The sequence below is a fragment of the Myxine glutinosa genome, chromosome 7, assembly GCF_964187855.1.
Source record: "Myxine glutinosa chromosome 7, kmMyxGlut1.1, whole genome shotgun sequence".
NCBI classification, from domain to species: Eukaryota; Metazoa; Chordata; class Myxini; order Myxiniformes; family Myxinidae; genus Myxine; species Myxine glutinosa.
Genome location: NC_136267.1, coordinates 49063822 through 49082413, shown reverse-complemented (window position 1 = coordinate 49082413; position 18592 = coordinate 49063822). Strand labels below are relative to the sequence as shown.

The window sequence follows — 18592 nt, the reverse complement described above, 5'->3', positions numbered from 1 at the left end:
TGCCCACTCATAATGAGGGAGGAGGCAAGTCGACTACAACTGGGCGAAGGCCTTGTTCAAGGAATCATTATGGTTCACAGCAAGAGTGGCAAGAATGCTACATGGAGAGCAGGGTCAGTCTATGACTCCGCACCGTTACCACAACAGCGAAATCCTACACGAAGTAGTGCAGGTGTTTATAAAGACAGAAGAAAATGTTTCATACCCGAATTCAAACACAAGTGATCAGCCCTTCCTTTCAAACAAAGAATTAACATTTGTTTGGAGGGAAACGTTTTTGCCAGATGTTGCAGATGCTTTAAAAACTTGAAAATGGTGAAGCAAAATTGTTGTATCTTGGTGATGGTGAAGTGTTGTTTTACAAAGATATTTGTGATGCAAATGAAATAGATTGAATTAACAATATGGAAGGAGTCAATAACCAACGAAATGTTTTGTGATCAGATTCTTGCAGGATGACGGTGTATGCCTAAGGAAATTGTATTGATGTTTACTTGTAGTGATTGATTGAGTACTTGCATTGATGTTTACTTGTAGTGATTGATTGTTTACTTATATTGATGTTTAGATTAATGGTTAATATAAACAAAAACAAAAAGATGAGGGAATTGTGGAAGCGTAACTCAGTGTAACTCATTGGTTGGAACTGGTAACGAACCAAGGTACGAGCAGGTGGTCGTAAGAATGTCAGGAATGCATCTCGCCCTGTCGAAGCTGGGAGTCCTGTTGTGTAGCTTTAGCACGGCCCCGGGCTAACACACATTCCCAAGCCTTCACTATTGACTTGGGACATCGGGATGCAAAGAGGGTGAAGGAACTCCCCAGCAGGGGGGCGAGCATGCATGACCTCGGGGCAGTTGCGGAGAAGGGATTAGCGCGACAAGGCCCATATAAACCAGAGCAAACTATGAGTCAGGGGACTTGTCATCAGAACCTCTGCCCGACGGGAGGAAAGAGGACGGGAATGGCGGAGGAACATCGGCCGAACAAGAAGGACCATGCGGATAGAGTGACCTGGTCCATTGAGTTAACGGTAGTTATTACTATTTGAAACTAGTTAATAAAGTGTTGACCTGTTGTAAACCTGTGTCCGGTCATTGGAGTCTTGAGTCCACCACACTTCCACGACAGTGACATACCAGTTATCAAAGATCCAACAACTATTCCATATCTCCTTAAAACAAAGTTGCCCGAATTCTGAGATAATAAAATTTGGTTCAGTCTTGGACTATGATCAGGTGAACATATGACTGAGGTAGCAGTGATCATGTGATGATCTCAGACTTTCACTTTGAGGTTGAAGCGTTTTTTAAGGACTGATGAAGAACTAAGGATCAACATATTAGTCTTAGCAACATAAAGTTTATGAAAGTTCATGGACATCCATTCTTGAATTTCAGCAAGACAAATTCAGTGTTGTACATTGTAGATGATGACACATCGTCAGGGTTCATGGACAGGTAGGTCTGGTCGTCATCCTCATAAAGAAAATGGACATTGAAATTTCTAAATTTGCCTTTAAACTTCAAGACCATTTGACCTCAATATCGAATCTGTACATATGTATCATCGTACGTGTAGTTTATAGTTCAAATCCCGACCTCAATAATATTTTTAGCTGACATGACCTCTGAGCTTTCACCTCTTGATACAGAAATATAATCAGTTCATATTTGCATCATCTTCTATATATATAAAACACAGTGTGTGTGTGTGTGTGTGTGTGTGTGTGTGTGTGTGTGTGTGTGTGTGTGTGTGTGTGTGTGTGTGTAATGTTACCGATAGACTCCTAAACGGAGAGGCTCACGTGCTTGATATTTGGCATAGGCATGGCCATTGAGCCTGGGAAGAACATGGCCGACCTAAAAAAAATTATTTCATAATATTTTTTTACCATATTTTTACCTCAGCGCATTTCAGCGAGGAATATTATGCACGGAATCAGATGCGGTGGCAGAGCAGCGCGCTGATTCGCTCAGAGCGATCACGTGATGTTCCTTGCCGCCATAAACTCACAGCAAGTAGCATAGATTTTAGCATGATTAGCATTTAGCATGATTTAGCATAGATAGTAGCATAGATAGTAGCATGTTTCCCCCCTCCCCCCTCCCCCTCCCATCCCTCTCCCCCCCCCCTCCCCTCCCCCGCCCGGCAATGCCGGGTACTTCTGCTAGTAATATATACTTGTACCAAGTTTGGTCAAAATCCCATCACTGGTTCAGAAGTTAGTGCAGTAACAGGACTTTACCCAACGGGACCTTTGACCTCATAATCGAATCAGTTCATCTTTACATCATTATACATACTGTACTTGTACTAAATTTGACTTGGTTCCCTTCAGCCGTTCTTAGGTTTTTCATTTCCACAATAACTTATCACGGAAGCACGGACAGACAACCCGAAAACATAATGCCTATGGTGATTTCGTCAGTGAAGACATAAAATGTCCTCATCCTACTATTAATTTGCAATTGGTCGCTACATTTGACACAAATACAAATTTTTAATCAAGGACCAAATTTTTTTTTGAATCAAGGACCATTAAAAAGCTATATCAAACAAACCCTTTCAAATAGAGCACTTCGCCGTCATTAGAGCATTTAAATTGTATCAGATGTGGCAATAAATGTGAATCGTTGCTCCAAGCTTGCTGGCTCGATATCAGAAGACACCATTTGAATTTTTGCCACCTTCATCCTGACCCGGTTAAGAATCCCGTGTGGGCACAGGCAACCCGAGAGCTTCTGAAGGTGGAATCTCGTCCTCCCACCTTCAATTCACTATTGGATCACGTTTCAAGGCACAAGTTGCGAGTATTTTGCTGAGTTCTCGCATCTTTGCTCCGCAGTGAAGGGGGATTTCCCCAAGATGCCTCCCTTGCGCATGCAGATGTGTATATGGAACGCTATTCTGTAATCCTAGCATTTGACAAAACATTTCTCAGAATTCAATAGTATTCAAGAAAAACAAAACAAAAAGAATGCCGTCACGATGGGGTCGTAAACAACAATGACGAGCTGACTGTGACACTCTTGGAATGTCAACGTCTTGGCGGCGGGGAGGAGCAGTTGTTGTTGGATGGAAGTTGATAAATGAGAACCCCAAGAGAAAACAAACCCCATGTTTAGTCTGTTTTAAGTCTCACCACAGGTAGATTACCCTCTACAATATACATGAAGGCATGTTTGCTAAGGGCACGGTAAACTGCTTGATTATTCACCAAATAAGCACTACTTCAGCGGGTTTTAGTTTTTCCACAAACCTTTCATGATTTTCATGAACCTTTCATGATGTTCTTCATAGTTCATTATCCAGACTCTTGGAAGAGCTCCGTAGACTGTTTAAATATTTACGTATTTACAACTAATAATCCATTAGTTAGGAATTCACAAGTCAGATATATTGTGAGATTTAGGGATAAGAATTGCTGCTGCTGTCCCGGTGTGTACCCCAATTTAGAATAGGTACACCGTATCCCTGCGCATCGTAAGAGGCGACTAAGGGTTAGCGTCAGGAAGGGCATCCGGCCATAAAAACATTGCCTCAAACAGGGAACCATGATTGTCATGGGGCCCGCAAGGCCAACCCCTGCTCTAGCGGGGAAGAAATGGCCTTAAAACGATCATTCATTCAATTGCTGCTGCTGCTACTGCTACTACTACTACCACCACCGCCGCCACCCTTCATAACGTCCCCCCACCAAACAACGGGAACTACAAAAACCACACCGACATCACCATAAACGCAATAACCAACCTGGGCCCAAATCCCACACCCATCGATGACAGCGAAACTACTCCCAATGTCTGATTGTGTTCATCGTTCACGCCTCCGCTGTGGACACAACCCACAGCTTTTACACTACAAACAGAGTCGACGACACCACTGGTGACACCTGCGACCACTGCCAGGCCACTCCACACACAATAAAACGTATCATGGAAGAAAGCGTGGTCCTGGCTTCACGTAGGCAAGAGCACAAAATCTTGGATGTGAGGGATATCTGGGTCACTCCTGTGAGATCAATCGGCTATCTCCGTGCCGCTGGTCTGTTCAACAAGAACTGACTTGGGCAACACAACAACAACCACCACCAATTACTTATTTAATGGCACCTATTATTCCCACCTCGAGTAGTCCACTGAGAATCGTATTTGGTCTAAGTCTTTCACGAACTCACTGGCCAGGCCTGGCATTCGATTGGCAGGAAGTTGTCATTTGTTCAGGGTGCTGGCGATAACTCACCGACTCTTTCTGGAAGACACCATGGGATATTTTACGTTCAGCAACGAAAGCCAGCACACAACCATCTTAATTGTCCACGCAAGGGACGAACCCTGTGATGGCGCACTCCACACCCCGGCCTGTGAAGCACCAATGCAGCAGTTCATTCGTCGGGTCTGGAAACAAAACCCCCCGCCAGACATCTGAGGGGTAAGTAAGTGTACTTCCTCTGCACCATCCAGTTGGACCAATAGACCAATACTTTATCTGACTGTGACCAAGACGATGTTAACAGTTGTGCAGTGTTTGGGTGTTCAAACGGATCAAATGGGGACAATAAGTTATCTTACTCTCAAATCAGTGGCCACGGGCCAAAGACAGAAAGAAAAGAACTTGGAGAAAAGGTATGCGCAGGGGGATCGCTAACCCAAGACACGTGTGTTTCACACCATCAAAGCATACTCCTTTATGTTCTAACCACTTCATATCAGGTATTTTGTTTTGTTTTTGTTTATGACAAAATTTTCTTGATGATGCACATGTTTTAGCCCAAGTGTTTTACATTCACTTTTCTAAGTTAACAGACTGTGTGTTGAGATGGAAATTTTGCAGTAATGTTAAGACTATGCAAGGAAGGAATATCATCATCACATACTAAAATATGCAATTTGGTGTCTGTCCGTCTGTCTGAGGATTTTTGACCGCGATACATTCGGTCATTACTTATCCAATCTAAACCAAACTTGACAGGAGGATTAAGGGTCACATGATGAAGACTGTACCAAATTAATTTGCACCTCTCCCCAAGGGGGTTTTCCCCGCCAATGGGGATGCATGTAAATATAGCCTTTTCGGGGTGTTTTCCCAAGACGCTTCTAATAACAAAACAAATGATATCACAATATTAATGTTATTGCAAAAAAATATTAATACCAGCAATAATATCCCACCTCCCCAAGGGGTGTTTCTTCTTTGGCCAAATGGCATGTTAACGCGTATACATAGCTTATCGTGCCGTTTTCGTGGGAGAAACGGCCCCTACCAGATGTAACAATATTATAAACTACAAACACATATGATTACGTTTTTAAACAGTCGCTAATGCTGTTTAACACGAAACTGGAAGAAATTTAGAGAAATTCGAACATCAGTCTCTGCTTATCATGTTGATTAACGCAACTGATCGAAGATCTTCTGCAGTCTATACACCCGACAAAGCTTAATAACACGACCCTTCCTGCCACTTTTGTGGAGTGTGTTTCCAAGGCTACTTCTCATTACCTCCGCCACAAAAGGTGGATGGAGGTTATGTTTTCACACGTCTGTCTGTTTGTCCGTGAACAAGATATCTCAAAAAGTTATGGACGGATTCGGACGAAATTTGGCAGAGAGGTAGCGTATGAGACGAGGACGAAATGATTCGATTTTGGTGAAGATCTGGATTCGGATCCAGCTACTATAATTTTTTAAGTGATTCTTCACCATTGGTAGATATGGCCAAAAAAGATACAAGGCAGGATATCTCAAAAAAGTTGTGTACGGATGATTTTGATTAAATGCGATTCTGTATTGTGATTTTCTGGTCTACCATAGGATAGAAAACGTAAACCGTTCACCTGGCGGAGGTATGCTCTCTGTCGAGTGCCATTCTAGTTACAAAAGTAAACACTAAATATAATAGCATAATATTATTGTTATTACAAAACAATAGTAATACCAATAATATCCTCCCCCGATGTTCTTGAGGCCCGATCATAGATCTACTGCAATCTATATACCCCAGAAAGGAATGATCCTTCCTGCTGCCCACATAGGGTACAGGTGTACTAGTAACCAACATACACCATATTGTGATGCAATTAAGTCTCCTCCTCTAGAAGGGGCACCATCACATCGGATCTTGAGCGACTGGTAGGTCGCCGGCTGCTAATGAGTATCTCATATTAAAACGTGAATAATAAATAAATGATAATAAATTTTAAAACGTTTACCAGAGTTTTCTCTCTTTAAAAAGAAAACTTTACCCGATTATCTTACAAGAGTAAAGTTTTCATGGAGTCAAGAAACTAAGATACCAACCAATTATCAAACATGACATAGCTGCTTGATTTGGCATTTCCAACAGATATGACAGTAAAATTGAATGCCCTGAACTGCGGATCACAAGGGAAACAGAAGACAATTGACATCATGATTAGTGCAGTGAAAACTTTCAAATCAAAACTTAACCTTCTGATACAACAAGCCCAGAAAAGGAAAATGCAACATTTTCTTTCTATGCTCCAAACGCTAGCAGAAAATGAGGATGCTGTCGGAATCGTGGACATTGACAAGTATTAAGTACAGTGATTGCTTGACCAGGCTTAGCCAAGAGTTCCACGACAAATTTAATAATTGAGGAGATGGAGCCCAGTGTGACGTTCACCATTTGACCTTGATCGTATCCCTTTGGAAATGGAGATTGTCAGCCTCAAAATGACATTCAGTTGAAACCAAGGCAATCTGCCACAAATTTCTGGAGTGTCGTGGATAATAAAAAGTACAGTAACATCTGCAAGCCAGCATGAAAACTGGCTTCCCGATTTGGCTCTACCTATCTTGCGAATCTGCTTTTTTGGACATCAACTGCATCAAATCTAAATTCCGAACCCGTCTGACAGACGAGCATCTGAAGGACTCCATAACAGTTGCCCTCTCAGGATACACACAAAAATACATAGTACAGCATGCAGTGTCAAGTTTCACACTGAAGTAAAGGTAAAGATCAATTTTCCTTCACTTTAAATATGTACTTATTGCAATTTAACTGTTATGATCAATTTGTACACATATCAATTAATACATTTTCAATTTTCAAAGATTGGCGACCCATGCCCAACAATCATTAATTATTTAATTATTTTGGTAATTACTTGATATAAGAATTTTCAAAAAGTTACAGATTTGGATGAAATAGTAGTAGTTTAGGTATGGTATTAGCCAATAGGGAATTAATTACTTTACAAATCCTTTAAAAATTTTTATTATTATTAATGACTTCTTTCTTTGCTTTCTCATCTGGGAAATATCTCGTGCAACTTTTGAGATCAGAAGCTGATATTTGGACACGACAGTGACTAAGTGATTTGGCTGTGAAGGGTATTTTTTATTTACATGTATTGATTAATCTAATAATCGATTAGTTATTTAATTGTTTCCGATTAATTACATAATTAATTATTTTTCCAAAAGTTGCAGATCCGGATGAAGCAGTGGTGGTTTAGGTAAACAATTAGCAAATTGATTAAGAAATTATTTTACGATTTTTAAAATATTTTCATGACGCAATTAATTATTGTACACCACTCCCTCCCAATTACGTCGAAGGCACCCATGCATTGTTGCGAGCTGGATGATATGTTATGTATTTATTTCGCATGAAGGCAGTGTACTTTAAATGTATCGAGCTACTTTTTGTTGTGTTACAGCCCGAATTTAAAATGGATTAAATTGAGGTTTTTTTTGTCACTGATCCACACATTATTATGTCAAATAATGTCAAATCCTCAATCCTCAAGTAAATCCTCAATGTCAAAGTTGCATTTGATTTTTTTCAAGACATTTTTACATACACAACACACAACAGGCATTTTAAGGCCATTTTCCCTGCTAGAGAGGGGGTTAGCCACATTTTTACATATTAGTTAAAAATGAAAAGCTGAAATGTCTTGAGTTAATACGTATTCAACCCCTTTGCTATGACAACACCAAATTGAGCTCAGGTGCATCCAATTTCATTTGATAATCCTTGTATTGAGATGTCTCCCCAACTTGATTGGAGGCCACCTGTGGCCAATTTAATTGATTAGACATGATTTAGAAAGAAAAACACCTTTCTAGATAAGGTGCCACAATTGACGGTGCATGTCAAAGCAGAAACTCTACCATGAAGTCCAAGGAACTGTCCATAAAACTCATATAATTGCGAGGAGGCATAGATCTGGGGATGGGTACAAAACAATTTCTAGAGTGTTGAAAGTTTCCAAGAGCACAGTGAGCCCAATCATTAAAAAATGGAAAGAATATGGAACTACCCAGACTCTTCCTAGAATTGGCCGTCGAACCAAACTGAGCAACCGGGCAAGAAGGACCTTGGTCAGGGGGGTGACCAAGAACCCAAAGACCACTGTTACAGAACTACAGAGTTCGTTGGCTGATATGAGAGAACCTGCCAGAAGGAAAACAGTCTCTGCAGCATTTCACAAATCTAGGCTTTATGGGAGAGTGGCCAGATGGACGCCAGTCTTGAGAAAAAGGCACAAAGGAAACCGAGCACAACTCATTGCCCATCTAACACCATCCCTACAACGAAGCTTGGTGGTAGCAGCATCATGCTATGTGGATGCATTTCAGTGGCAGGGACTGGGAAACTTGTACGGATAAAGGGAGCATTGAATGGAGCCAAATACAGGCAAATCCTTGAGGAGAACCTGCTTCAGAGTGCAAAAGACCTCAGACTGCTGTGCAGATTTACATTCCAAAATGACAATGACCCCAATCTTACATCTAAAGTAACACTGAAATGAATGTGAATGCCCTTGAGTTTCCCAATCAAAGCCTAGTCTTGAATCCCATTGAGAATCTGTGGAAAGACTTGAAGGTTGCTTTTCACCAACACTCCCAATCCAACTTGACAGATCGAGAGCAAATCTGCAAGGAAGAATGGGAGAAACTCCAAATATCCAGATGTGCAAAGTTGATACAGACAATCAAGAAGACTTGAAGCTGCAATCGCTGCCAAAGGTGCTTCTACGAGGTATTGACACAGTGGGTTGAATACTTATGTAAATTAGATATTTCTGTATTTGAAAACATTTCTAAAAATAAGAATTCCCAGACATTTTGGGGTAGTAGATAGGTATTATGATAGTAGTAGGTATTATGTGTAGATCAGTGACCAAAAAACTCAATTAAATCCATTTAAATTCAGGCTGTAACAACAAAATGTAAAAAAAAAAGAAAAAAGTCAAGGGGTTGTGAATACTTTCTGAAGGCACTGTAGCTGTTGTAGGGTTTGTCTTTGCAATTAGTGTCCCCAATTTTTAATGGTACCAGAGTTTGAGACCCCGAGGAGTACTAAACCACCATTAAAAAAAAAAAATTCTAACACTCCAAATTTCCAAATTGTAACAATTTCGAACTGTATCTGAGCCGGCTGGGACTTTTGGAATGATATTTGACATCAATAATGTGAATAAAAATATGAATAATGTGAATATGGAGTTGTCGACCTTCATTTTTTTATATATTTTTTTTACTTTGAGATAATTGTCATTTTAACATTTTTTCCATAACTTGACTAATGTTCATCCGATCGGAATTAAATTGTCCTCACTAAATAGCTTAGGGCAAGCCACATTTAAAATTTACATCATACTCCTGTGACGTAAAGGTCAAGGTCAATTGGCAGACTGAAAACAGTGTGTTGGCATCGCTCAATTTTGCCAATATGGAATCTCAAAGACTGCTTGACCTTCCAAGATGTTCATGCATCATCACAGTGGACGTGTATTGAAGTTGCGCACCTGATATTTGATTAGTGTCCTTGATCTAGTTTTTCTGATCGTGACCTCTAACAAAAAACACCTTTTTGATCATAACTTGAATAGTTTTTCTCCGATTTTCATGACGTTGAGTTTTATGGAAAGATTGTGTACAACAACAACAACATGCATTTTAAAGGCCATTTTCCCTACTAGAGTGGGGGTTAGCCTTGCGGTCCCCATGACAATCTTCTCCATTTTGCCCTATTTTCTGCATCTCTCCTTGTTAACCCCCTTGCCCGCATTTCTTCTTCCACCATCTTTAGCCAAGTCTTTCTCGGTCTTCCCCGTCCTCTACTTCCTTCGACATTCATTTCCATCACTCTTCTCAACCAGTCACTTTCATCCTTCCTCAACACATGACCAAACCATCTCAACCTGTTCCTCTTCACAGCATCAATCACAGGCTCTATTCCCATGATCTTTCGCAATTCATCATTTGTCTTCCTCTCTCTCAACGATACTCCGCACATCCGTCGAACCATTCGCATTTCCACCCTTTCCAACCTTCGTTGCTGATCTACATTCATTACCCATGTCTCGCTCCCATAAATCATAACACTTCTCACACATGCAGCATACACCTTTCCCTTCAGCTTCAACGACACTCCCCTCATAATCAGCACGCCACTCAGTTCCCGAAACTTCTTCCATGCACATCTCACTCGAGCAACCGTTGCCGAGTCTGATCCACCTTCTCCATTCAGCATGTCTCCGAGGTAGCAAAATGTTTTCACACCTTCCAGCTTCACGCCGTCTCCAAGATCCAACAACATTTCCTCCATCTGCAGCTCCCTCTGTGCACACCTTACATTTGAATGTAGCTGCCACACTGGTTAATGACCCTCTCAGACCACTACATTTTTGATGAACCCACTCAGCGCACATTGTACATTGAATGGAGTTCACTCCGACACCCTTCCTACACACAGCACAGGGCCACTTCCCAGTTCTTTCCACCTCACCACATGCTCTACCACTTGCCATCACCTTCGTCTTTCCGATATTCACCTTCAGACCTTTTGTCTCCATACATTCCTTCCACTTGTTCATCTTTTCCTTCAGTCCATCCATACTTTCCACAATCAACACCAGATCATCTGCATACAACAACTCCCAGGGTAAACCCTCCTTTACGTTCTGAGCCAGCACCTCCATCACAGCTACAAATAGTAGTGGACTTAGTACCGACCCCTGATGCACTCCCACCTTCACCTCAAACTCACCACTGTTCCCGTCCTTCGTCCTTACAGCTGTGCGCGCTCTTTTGTACATTGTCATCACTACTCTGATCAACCATTCCTCCACTCCTAACTTCCTCAATGCCCATGTCAATACTTTGCGTGGAACCCTATCGAATGCTTTCTCCAGATCAAGAAACAACTTCTTCCTCCTCTCCATGTACTTCTCCTGCAACTGCCTCACAATGAAAAGCGCGTCTGTCGTTCCTCTTCCTGGCATAAATCCAAACTGCATTTCGTCGATCTTCACTTTCTTCCTTATCCTGCTCTCCAACACCCTTTCCAATACCTTCATTCCATGCTCCAATAACTTTATCGCTCGGTACGAGCCACACTCCAGAGGGTCACCTTTCCCCTTGTATAGAGGGATGAGGGTACTCAGTTCCCAATCCAGTGGAATGCGGCCTTCTTTCACCACCAGATTACAGATCTCTGTCATTCTCTTCACACCCCAACTTCCTGCTGCCTTCAACATATCTCCCACAACTCCCGTCGGCCCTCCCGCTTTTCTACCCTTCATTGCTTTTATCGCTTCCTCAACTTCCTTCTCAGTTATCTTCTCTGCCGGTCCTAAAACTGGGTTACTCTCTATGTTGCCATCCCATTCATTCTCTGTATTCAACAGCATTTCCATATATCTTTTCCATCTTCCTTTAATTCCATCTGGATCCACAACGATTTGTCCCACTTCATCCTTCAAGCAACTCACCCCCATCAAATCACACCTCTCTTTCGCTATCTGCTTTGCAATCCTGAATACTGCTTTCTGACCCTCTTCCGAATCCAAGCGTTCTCCGACCATTTTCCTACATGCCTCCTGCGCCTTTGCTACCTCTTTCTTTGCAGCCTTCCTGGCTGCCTTATAACTTTCATACTCTACTGTTTCTGCTCCCGTACCCTTCGCCTTCTGCCACTCCTTGAACTTCTACCTCTTCTCGTCAATCCTCTTTCCAACTTCATCACCCCACCACCATGTTTCCGAGTGCCTCGGTGGTCCTTTTGTCCATCCACATACCTCACCAACGGCTCCCAACAGACTAGCTTTCATTGACATCCAACCACTTTCAAGCTCAACCACATCATCCTCGACCCTACTCAGCCTCTCTTTTAATGCCTCCCTTACTGTCACCTCTTTCAACCTCCACACCTTCATTCTCGGTTGGTACTTCACCCGCCGAGCTCTCCTCGCACCTTTCACCCTTATGTTGCAGACAACCAAGTGGTGCTGTGAAACAGCCTCCTCCCCCGGGATCACCTTTGTGTCCCGGAGGTGCCCCCTATCTCGCCTACGCACCATCAGGTAGTCAACGGTTGTCGTCGACCCACCTGACGTGTATGTAACAAGCTTATTATCCTCTTTCTGGAACTGAGTATTACAAATCAACAAATCAGCTCCATCAGCAAACTCCAAAATCCTTTCACCTTCTCCATTTCTCACACCATATCCGTAACCCCCATGAACTCCCACAAAACCATCCATACTCCTTCCCACATGTCCATTTAGGTCTCCTCCTACCACAACAACTTCCTCATCTTTCACGTTTTCCATCAGCTTCTCTATCGCTCACCAGAACTTGTCCTTCTCTTCATCGCTTCGACCAACCTGCGGAGCATATCCCGAGATGACGTTCACCAAGAGCTTTCCAATCATCATTTTCACCATCATCAACCTATCACTCACTCTTGTCACACTCACCACACTGTCTACAAACTCCTCAGAAAACAGGACACCAACACCATTCACACCCTCCAGACACCCTTGGCACATAAACTTGTATTTCTGTCCCTGCCTACCCTTCACCATTCTCACACCACTTCCCTTCCATTCTCTTTTTGAGGCAATGTTTTTATGGCCGGATGCCCTTCCTGACGCCAACCCTCTTAGTCGTCTCTTACGACACGCAGGGATACGGTGTACCTATTCTAATTCAGGGTATACACTGGGAAACGTTTAAAACATGGAAATTCTGGGGGGGGGGGGGGGGGGCGGCGTCAGCATCAATGCTGCGGTTTAAACATATTTAAATAATATTTAAACAAAACCATGAAAAACAATCTGGGAAAAGTCTCCAAGTGAGAACGTGGATTTGAGAAAGCAGGAGCAGAGGTGGAAGAAAAACGAGATATAGGGGGCGGGGCACAAGTCGAGACAGGAGGAGAGCGAACAAGCATGTGTCCGGGAGGAGAGAAAGAATTAATATAGAATTTTTTTGTTTGTTTGTTTATTTGTTTGTTCTGTTTTCAAAACGCTGGACAAAGGGTAAGATGTTCGTGAGAGTTAGGGGGGAGAAAAGCAAATCAAAGAAACGAGCAAATACTATGAAGGAAAGAACCCATATTCACAAAACACTGACGGGGGGAGGGAGCCTGGAGAGATCAGGCCGCGCACGTGGCGCGAACAAAAAAAACGACTAATTACACACAAATTTGCAACAACTACAAAACCAAATAGAAACACAACACATACACAACAAAATACCCAGCGGAAATTTGACAAAGAAACGAACGGGAAAACACTCAAAATTTGATGCCGTGGAGAGATCAAAGCAAGCCCCGTCGCTCAATGGAAAGATTTTATATTGGGACACATTGTCTTTACTCTCTATCCCTAAATGTTGAAGGTGAAGAGTAAGTCGTGGACGATCGCTTTGTGATTGCAGATATCTAGTTATAGTTGTAAATATGAAAATATAATTGAGTAAACCTGCATAGTAAAATTATCAACACGCAAATGCTATAAATCTTCTCGTCGAATGTTCAAAGAAAGTCGGCCAAGTTTTACTTGCTCTTTCCGACATAAGACAAAGGCCATTGCACTGAATGCAGCCTTTATCCAGCCAGATAACCCGGTGGTAATCTGACAAATTTTTGACTATCAAAGTATTCTCATATCAAAGTATCCTTTGACTATCAAAGTAATAACGTGATTCACAATGTTATGACAGGCCACTTCTACCCATGTGCTCACATCCAAGGACCAAGTCACTCTTCATTACTTCATAGGGGGTCAATATCACCACCAAAACAAATTTTGTCCAAATATCTGGCCTTCACAATGGGATTTAGTGTGTACATAACATGGTTTCACATTTTTAGACTTTTTAGACACGTCTGTGTCCATGCAAGACATTTTACTTCTTGTATTTGACGTCACACTGCAGATTCTATTCGATTACTCGCTTCCCGCTTGCCCTATGTAATGGCTTGCCGGAATGAGCATCATGAGAATTTGACATCGAAAAGTTGACAATCGAAAACGAAAACGAGATCTAATCAAGAAGCAGACAAACTATAACCAAAACAGTGAAATACAGAAAGAAATAAAAACCAACATGAGATGGTATATGCCGTTCGTGACCAGCTGGCTCAACATCCACTCAGCACTCACTCCGCCTCCGTTTTACAAACCGACATAAATATAACTGGATCACTGGTTTGCTGAAAAAAAACAAGAAAAACTGATCACCAGTCACCATCTTGGTACTCGCTAAAAAAAATATAAAAAAAAACTTTAAAAATCTGCTAAATGTTTATTATTTTTTTTCACGTCGTTTACGATGGAACTTTTGGTCGCCAGCAAAACCCAATATGGCTGCCTCGTGGCCTCATCAGTAAATGCACTCTCATCGGTGGTAGTTCCTGCATATTATAGAGCTCTGTGCTTTTACCATGAAATGACGTAATTCGAAGCAACTACTACTGTCAGTTCGTATAAATGTATTAAAACAAAATTTGTTAATTTGAAGAGTTTGCCCAAAAAAAAATAGAAATGTGCATTTGTATCATATCTCCAAGTGACGGACAGACTAAAAACAGGCCCAGGCATTTGTCGGCGCACTGGCCCAGAAACTTGGAGGCGCACCGGCCCAAGCACGTGGAGACGCACCAGCCCAGGCACCTGGAGGCGCACCGGCCCAGGCACCTGGAGGCGCACCGGCCCAGAAACTTGGAGGCGCACCGGCCCAAGCACGTGGAGGCGCACCGGCCCAGAAACTTGGAGACGCACCGGCCCAGAAACTTGGAGACGCACCGGCCCAGGCACCTGGAGGCGCACCGGCCCAGGCACGTGGAGCCGCACCGGCCCAGGCACCTGGAGGCAAACCGGCCCAGGCACCTGGAGCCGCACCGGCCCAGGCACCTGGAGGCGCACCGGCCCAGGCACCTGGAGGCGCACCGGCCCAGGCACGTGGAGCCGCACCGGCCCAGGCACGTGGAGCCGCACCGGCCCAGGCACGTGGAGCCGCACCAAACTTTATTTTTTCAATTCTAATTCAATGTTACGTCTCAGTCAAAAACCGTTGTCAAAAAAGTCATGTTCTTAGAAGCAATCGTTTTACGCAACGTAATATCGAAATTAAAATGTTGAATTATTGAACAGGGTTAACCTCGACTCATTGACGAAAATGTTGAACTTGGGACGTGACGTAATAGCGGGATTTGGCCGTGCGATCTTATTGGCCCATTTGGACCGGTCCAAGAAACACCTGAGCTGGTGAGGAAGAATGTTTGTGGCGGCCGAACACGGAAGTGAATGCCAATCAAGACCGGAAATACGTGAAGAGGCGAACAAATCGGAGGAAATTAAAATATTTTAATACGAAGACCTCGTTGTGTAAGATAATAGATATGTATTATACTTATAGTTATATTTTACTCTGATCAGATTTTCCATTTCCTCACATAGACCGCGGCACTCGGAGTGGAAGACTAAGAGCCCACTAGCCACCATGACCAGGTATGTCTCCGAGCTGCTCCAGGGCAAGCCCGGGCCTGCATAACACCTAGTCTTCGACGTATCCATCGCACACCTTCCGGATATAAACACCGTGTACAGTAAATGGTTTATGGAGTTCAAAACCAAGCAGGATCACGTAACACACGTCGATCGGTATATGCGACCGTTCAAAAAGAAGAAAATGTACCTGTAGAATCTAACGTGCGTGACGTCATTTCAGATCATCGAATGAAATGAACAAAACATTCATCCCAGCACTTCCCAGGTGAGTTTAGAGGTGAATGAGTAAGTATGTGCCGACCTGAGCCCGGCACGAAAGGCGCGCACACGTCACGCGCTCGATCTTACCTGTCGGAGAGGGGCGAGGTGTGCTGTACGGAGGTGAAGGGGAAGATCTATCCGTGGGAAGGTTTCCGTCGTCTCCGCTCGCCATCACGAATTAACGACGGCTCGAGAGTTACTGGGTGCGTCGAGAGAAATCAATAAACAGATATGACGTCACTGTGCCGACACCATTAAAAACCAACTTCGTTCGCTAAATACGAACTCAAAACGCCGAGTAAACGCCGACCAGGCTGTGAAAACTCGAATGAAGTTTCACCTGAAAGTCCCGGAAGCAACGAGCCCTTTGGGCTTTGTATGCGTGACGTCATCAAACACGCCCTTCGGCCTTCGGGAAGCTTTCTTCCGGCTTCGCGCCTTTTTCCTTCATATAAAACCCCGCTTTCATTCTGCATATCAAATAAAGTTGATTATTTCTTCTTTATATATAGATTCCAATTCTCAGCTTTATACACACCGGACAATGTTTATATTTCGCTCACAGGTGCTAACATACAATTAATACCATAAATTTGCTACATAATTATAGTTATACTTCCCTTCCTCAGGATAATAACGAAAGGTGTTCAACATGAACAACAATCGGTTCAAGGGAAAAAAATTCCTCAGGTGACGTAAACTCGTGAAGGGATATCGAGCGCAGGTTGTTAAGACAACTGCATGTCACGTGATGTCGACATTTCCTTCATCCCAAATGGGAATGAAATCGACAATAAAGAGAAACTACAGGTAAAACCTAAGTGTTTATACCTAATGCCGAACTAGATGAGAAAAAGATGTTCAGGTGGTTGTTTGAAATGTCGTAATTTGCGCGGGAATAATATTATTCCCGTTATAACATAATTTATATAGCCGACAGTATATATTTATATTTTTCCAGTCGTCGTAATAATATATTTTGTACAGTAACAGTATATTATTATTCCAGTAAAATGTAATTGCAATCTTTAGCCCTTATTAATTAATTACTTTGAATCCTTCATTTTTCTTCTTCCAATGTGATGACGTAATTCGTCGATGATGTCATGGTCATTGATAAAGTTAGTAATTACGTCATTTAATAACTTTGTCACGCTCTATCGTTTTTGGTAATCAATTTACCTGGTGAATCGTTTCGTGGCTCGTTTACCGTTTGCTTCCTTTCGTGTGATCGTGATTACGGGATTTATTTTATATACCGTCGGTTTTTTAATATTCGCTGTTTAATTGTGTTCGCAGTCGAGGAAGTTATCAAGGTGCTGAAAGCAATTTTGATATTATTAATCATAAGATACATAACTGTTGTTTGGTCATCTTTTAAAAACGCCTTGCGATGTGATGACGTCAGTATCCAAGGGAGACATTGTAATGTACAGTGCACGACGTGAACTATGTACAGTGTACACCCGGCGGTCAGTATGTCGTTTAATCTCTTCAATTTTTTTCTCCCTTATTTAAATTTATTCCTTTAATTTATACAGTGTATATGTTCTTGACGTATATGCATTACTGTTATGTATTTTCTCGCAACTCAAACGAACGACGTGTGTGTGTGTGTGTGTGTGTGTGTGTGTGTGTGTATATATATATATATATATATATATATATATATATATTGTTGCGGTTTTGAGAACCCATACTCTTGTAAATATGACATTATTAAAGGGTTAAAGGTAGCACCCTCTAGTTAGGCCACAAGCAACACGTAGGCCACCATAGGACTTCAGTTATTTCATTAGTATGTGTATAGATAAGGCCATGTTCCCAATAGTTGAATCTGCGTTGTGTCAATCAAATGAGGAGTAGGTCCCCATCCATTCATTTTGCCAGCCTCCCTCTCCAAGCGACGCCATTAAGTGCGCCCTCCTGTCTGTACCCCACGGCCCTCCCAATTTGGTACGCTCCTCGGCCAGCAGCAGCAGCCTTAGCTGCTCGTAAGCTCGCTCAACGCCGTCATAAGCCACGAGGTGAGGCCCGGAAAAAGGGGGCGGAACGCCAGGAAGAAGGTGTGGCCACGTCAACCCACCATCAGGGCGTGGCCAGTAAGCGATGACCAGCCAACCAGGGCTGACGTAACATCGCCTGACAGGCGTGGCTTTTGGGCTCGCGGAGCGATCGCTGCTTGAGTTATAAAAGCGCGAACGCAAAGCCCTTTTAGAGGACTTATACGGCAGCGCTCGTGAAGGATGACTACTGTGATTTGAAGGACTGACTAGAAGAGCGCGCTTGTGAAAGGACTCTGGTTGGAACCTTGTGCTAAAGCAGGACATTGGAGAGAGGGGGCGTTTGGCACGAGCGTGCACTTATTACATATGCCGCTAGGACACCAGCCTTCCCCCTGTTATATAATTGTCCGTTCGCGTTCCACTATACACGGAGCTGCCTGCCGGGTTTCGTCCGCTGGATCGGAGCCTGGACCGGAGCCGGGCTGGAGCCTGGACGCGCTGGTGACCATCAACCATCTACAATCCCCGTGTGAGTGTGTATGT

The 18592-nt window shown here is 42.9% G+C and overlaps 2 protein-coding genes across 8 annotated transcripts in view; one reads left to right on the top strand and one right to left on the bottom strand.

The window, feature by feature from the left end:
• BAK1 (BCL2 antagonist/killer 1) overlaps positions 1–16440 on the bottom strand; it is a 45576-nt gene extending 29136 nt beyond the window's left edge. The window contains exon 1 of one of the 2 annotated variants that reach the window (XM_068122277.2): positions 16131–16440. In XM_068122277.2, the coding sequence (XP_067978378.1) occupies positions 16131–16215 (85 nt within the window). In that variant the 5' untranslated portion in view covers positions 16216–16440. Of the gene's footprint in view, positions 1–15969 lie in introns of both variants that reach the window. The other variant, XM_068122278.2, reaches the window with a different exon arrangement.
• Positions 15878–18592, top strand: part of TTLL1 (TTL family tubulin polyglutamylase complex subunit L1) — a 45997-nt gene continuing 43282 nt past the window's right edge. For 3 of the 6 annotated variants that reach the window (XM_068122270.2, XM_068122271.2, XM_068122269.2), the window contains exon 1: positions 18285–18578. In XM_068122270.2, coding sequence (XP_067978371.2) covers positions 18416–18578 — 163 coding nt within the window. In that variant the 5' untranslated portion in view covers positions 18285–18415. Of the gene's footprint in view, positions 16048–16741; positions 16854–17433; positions 17516–18284; positions 18579–18592 lie in introns of those variants that run through there. The other 3 variants (XM_068122272.2, XM_068122274.2, XM_068122276.2) reach the window with 3 other exon arrangements.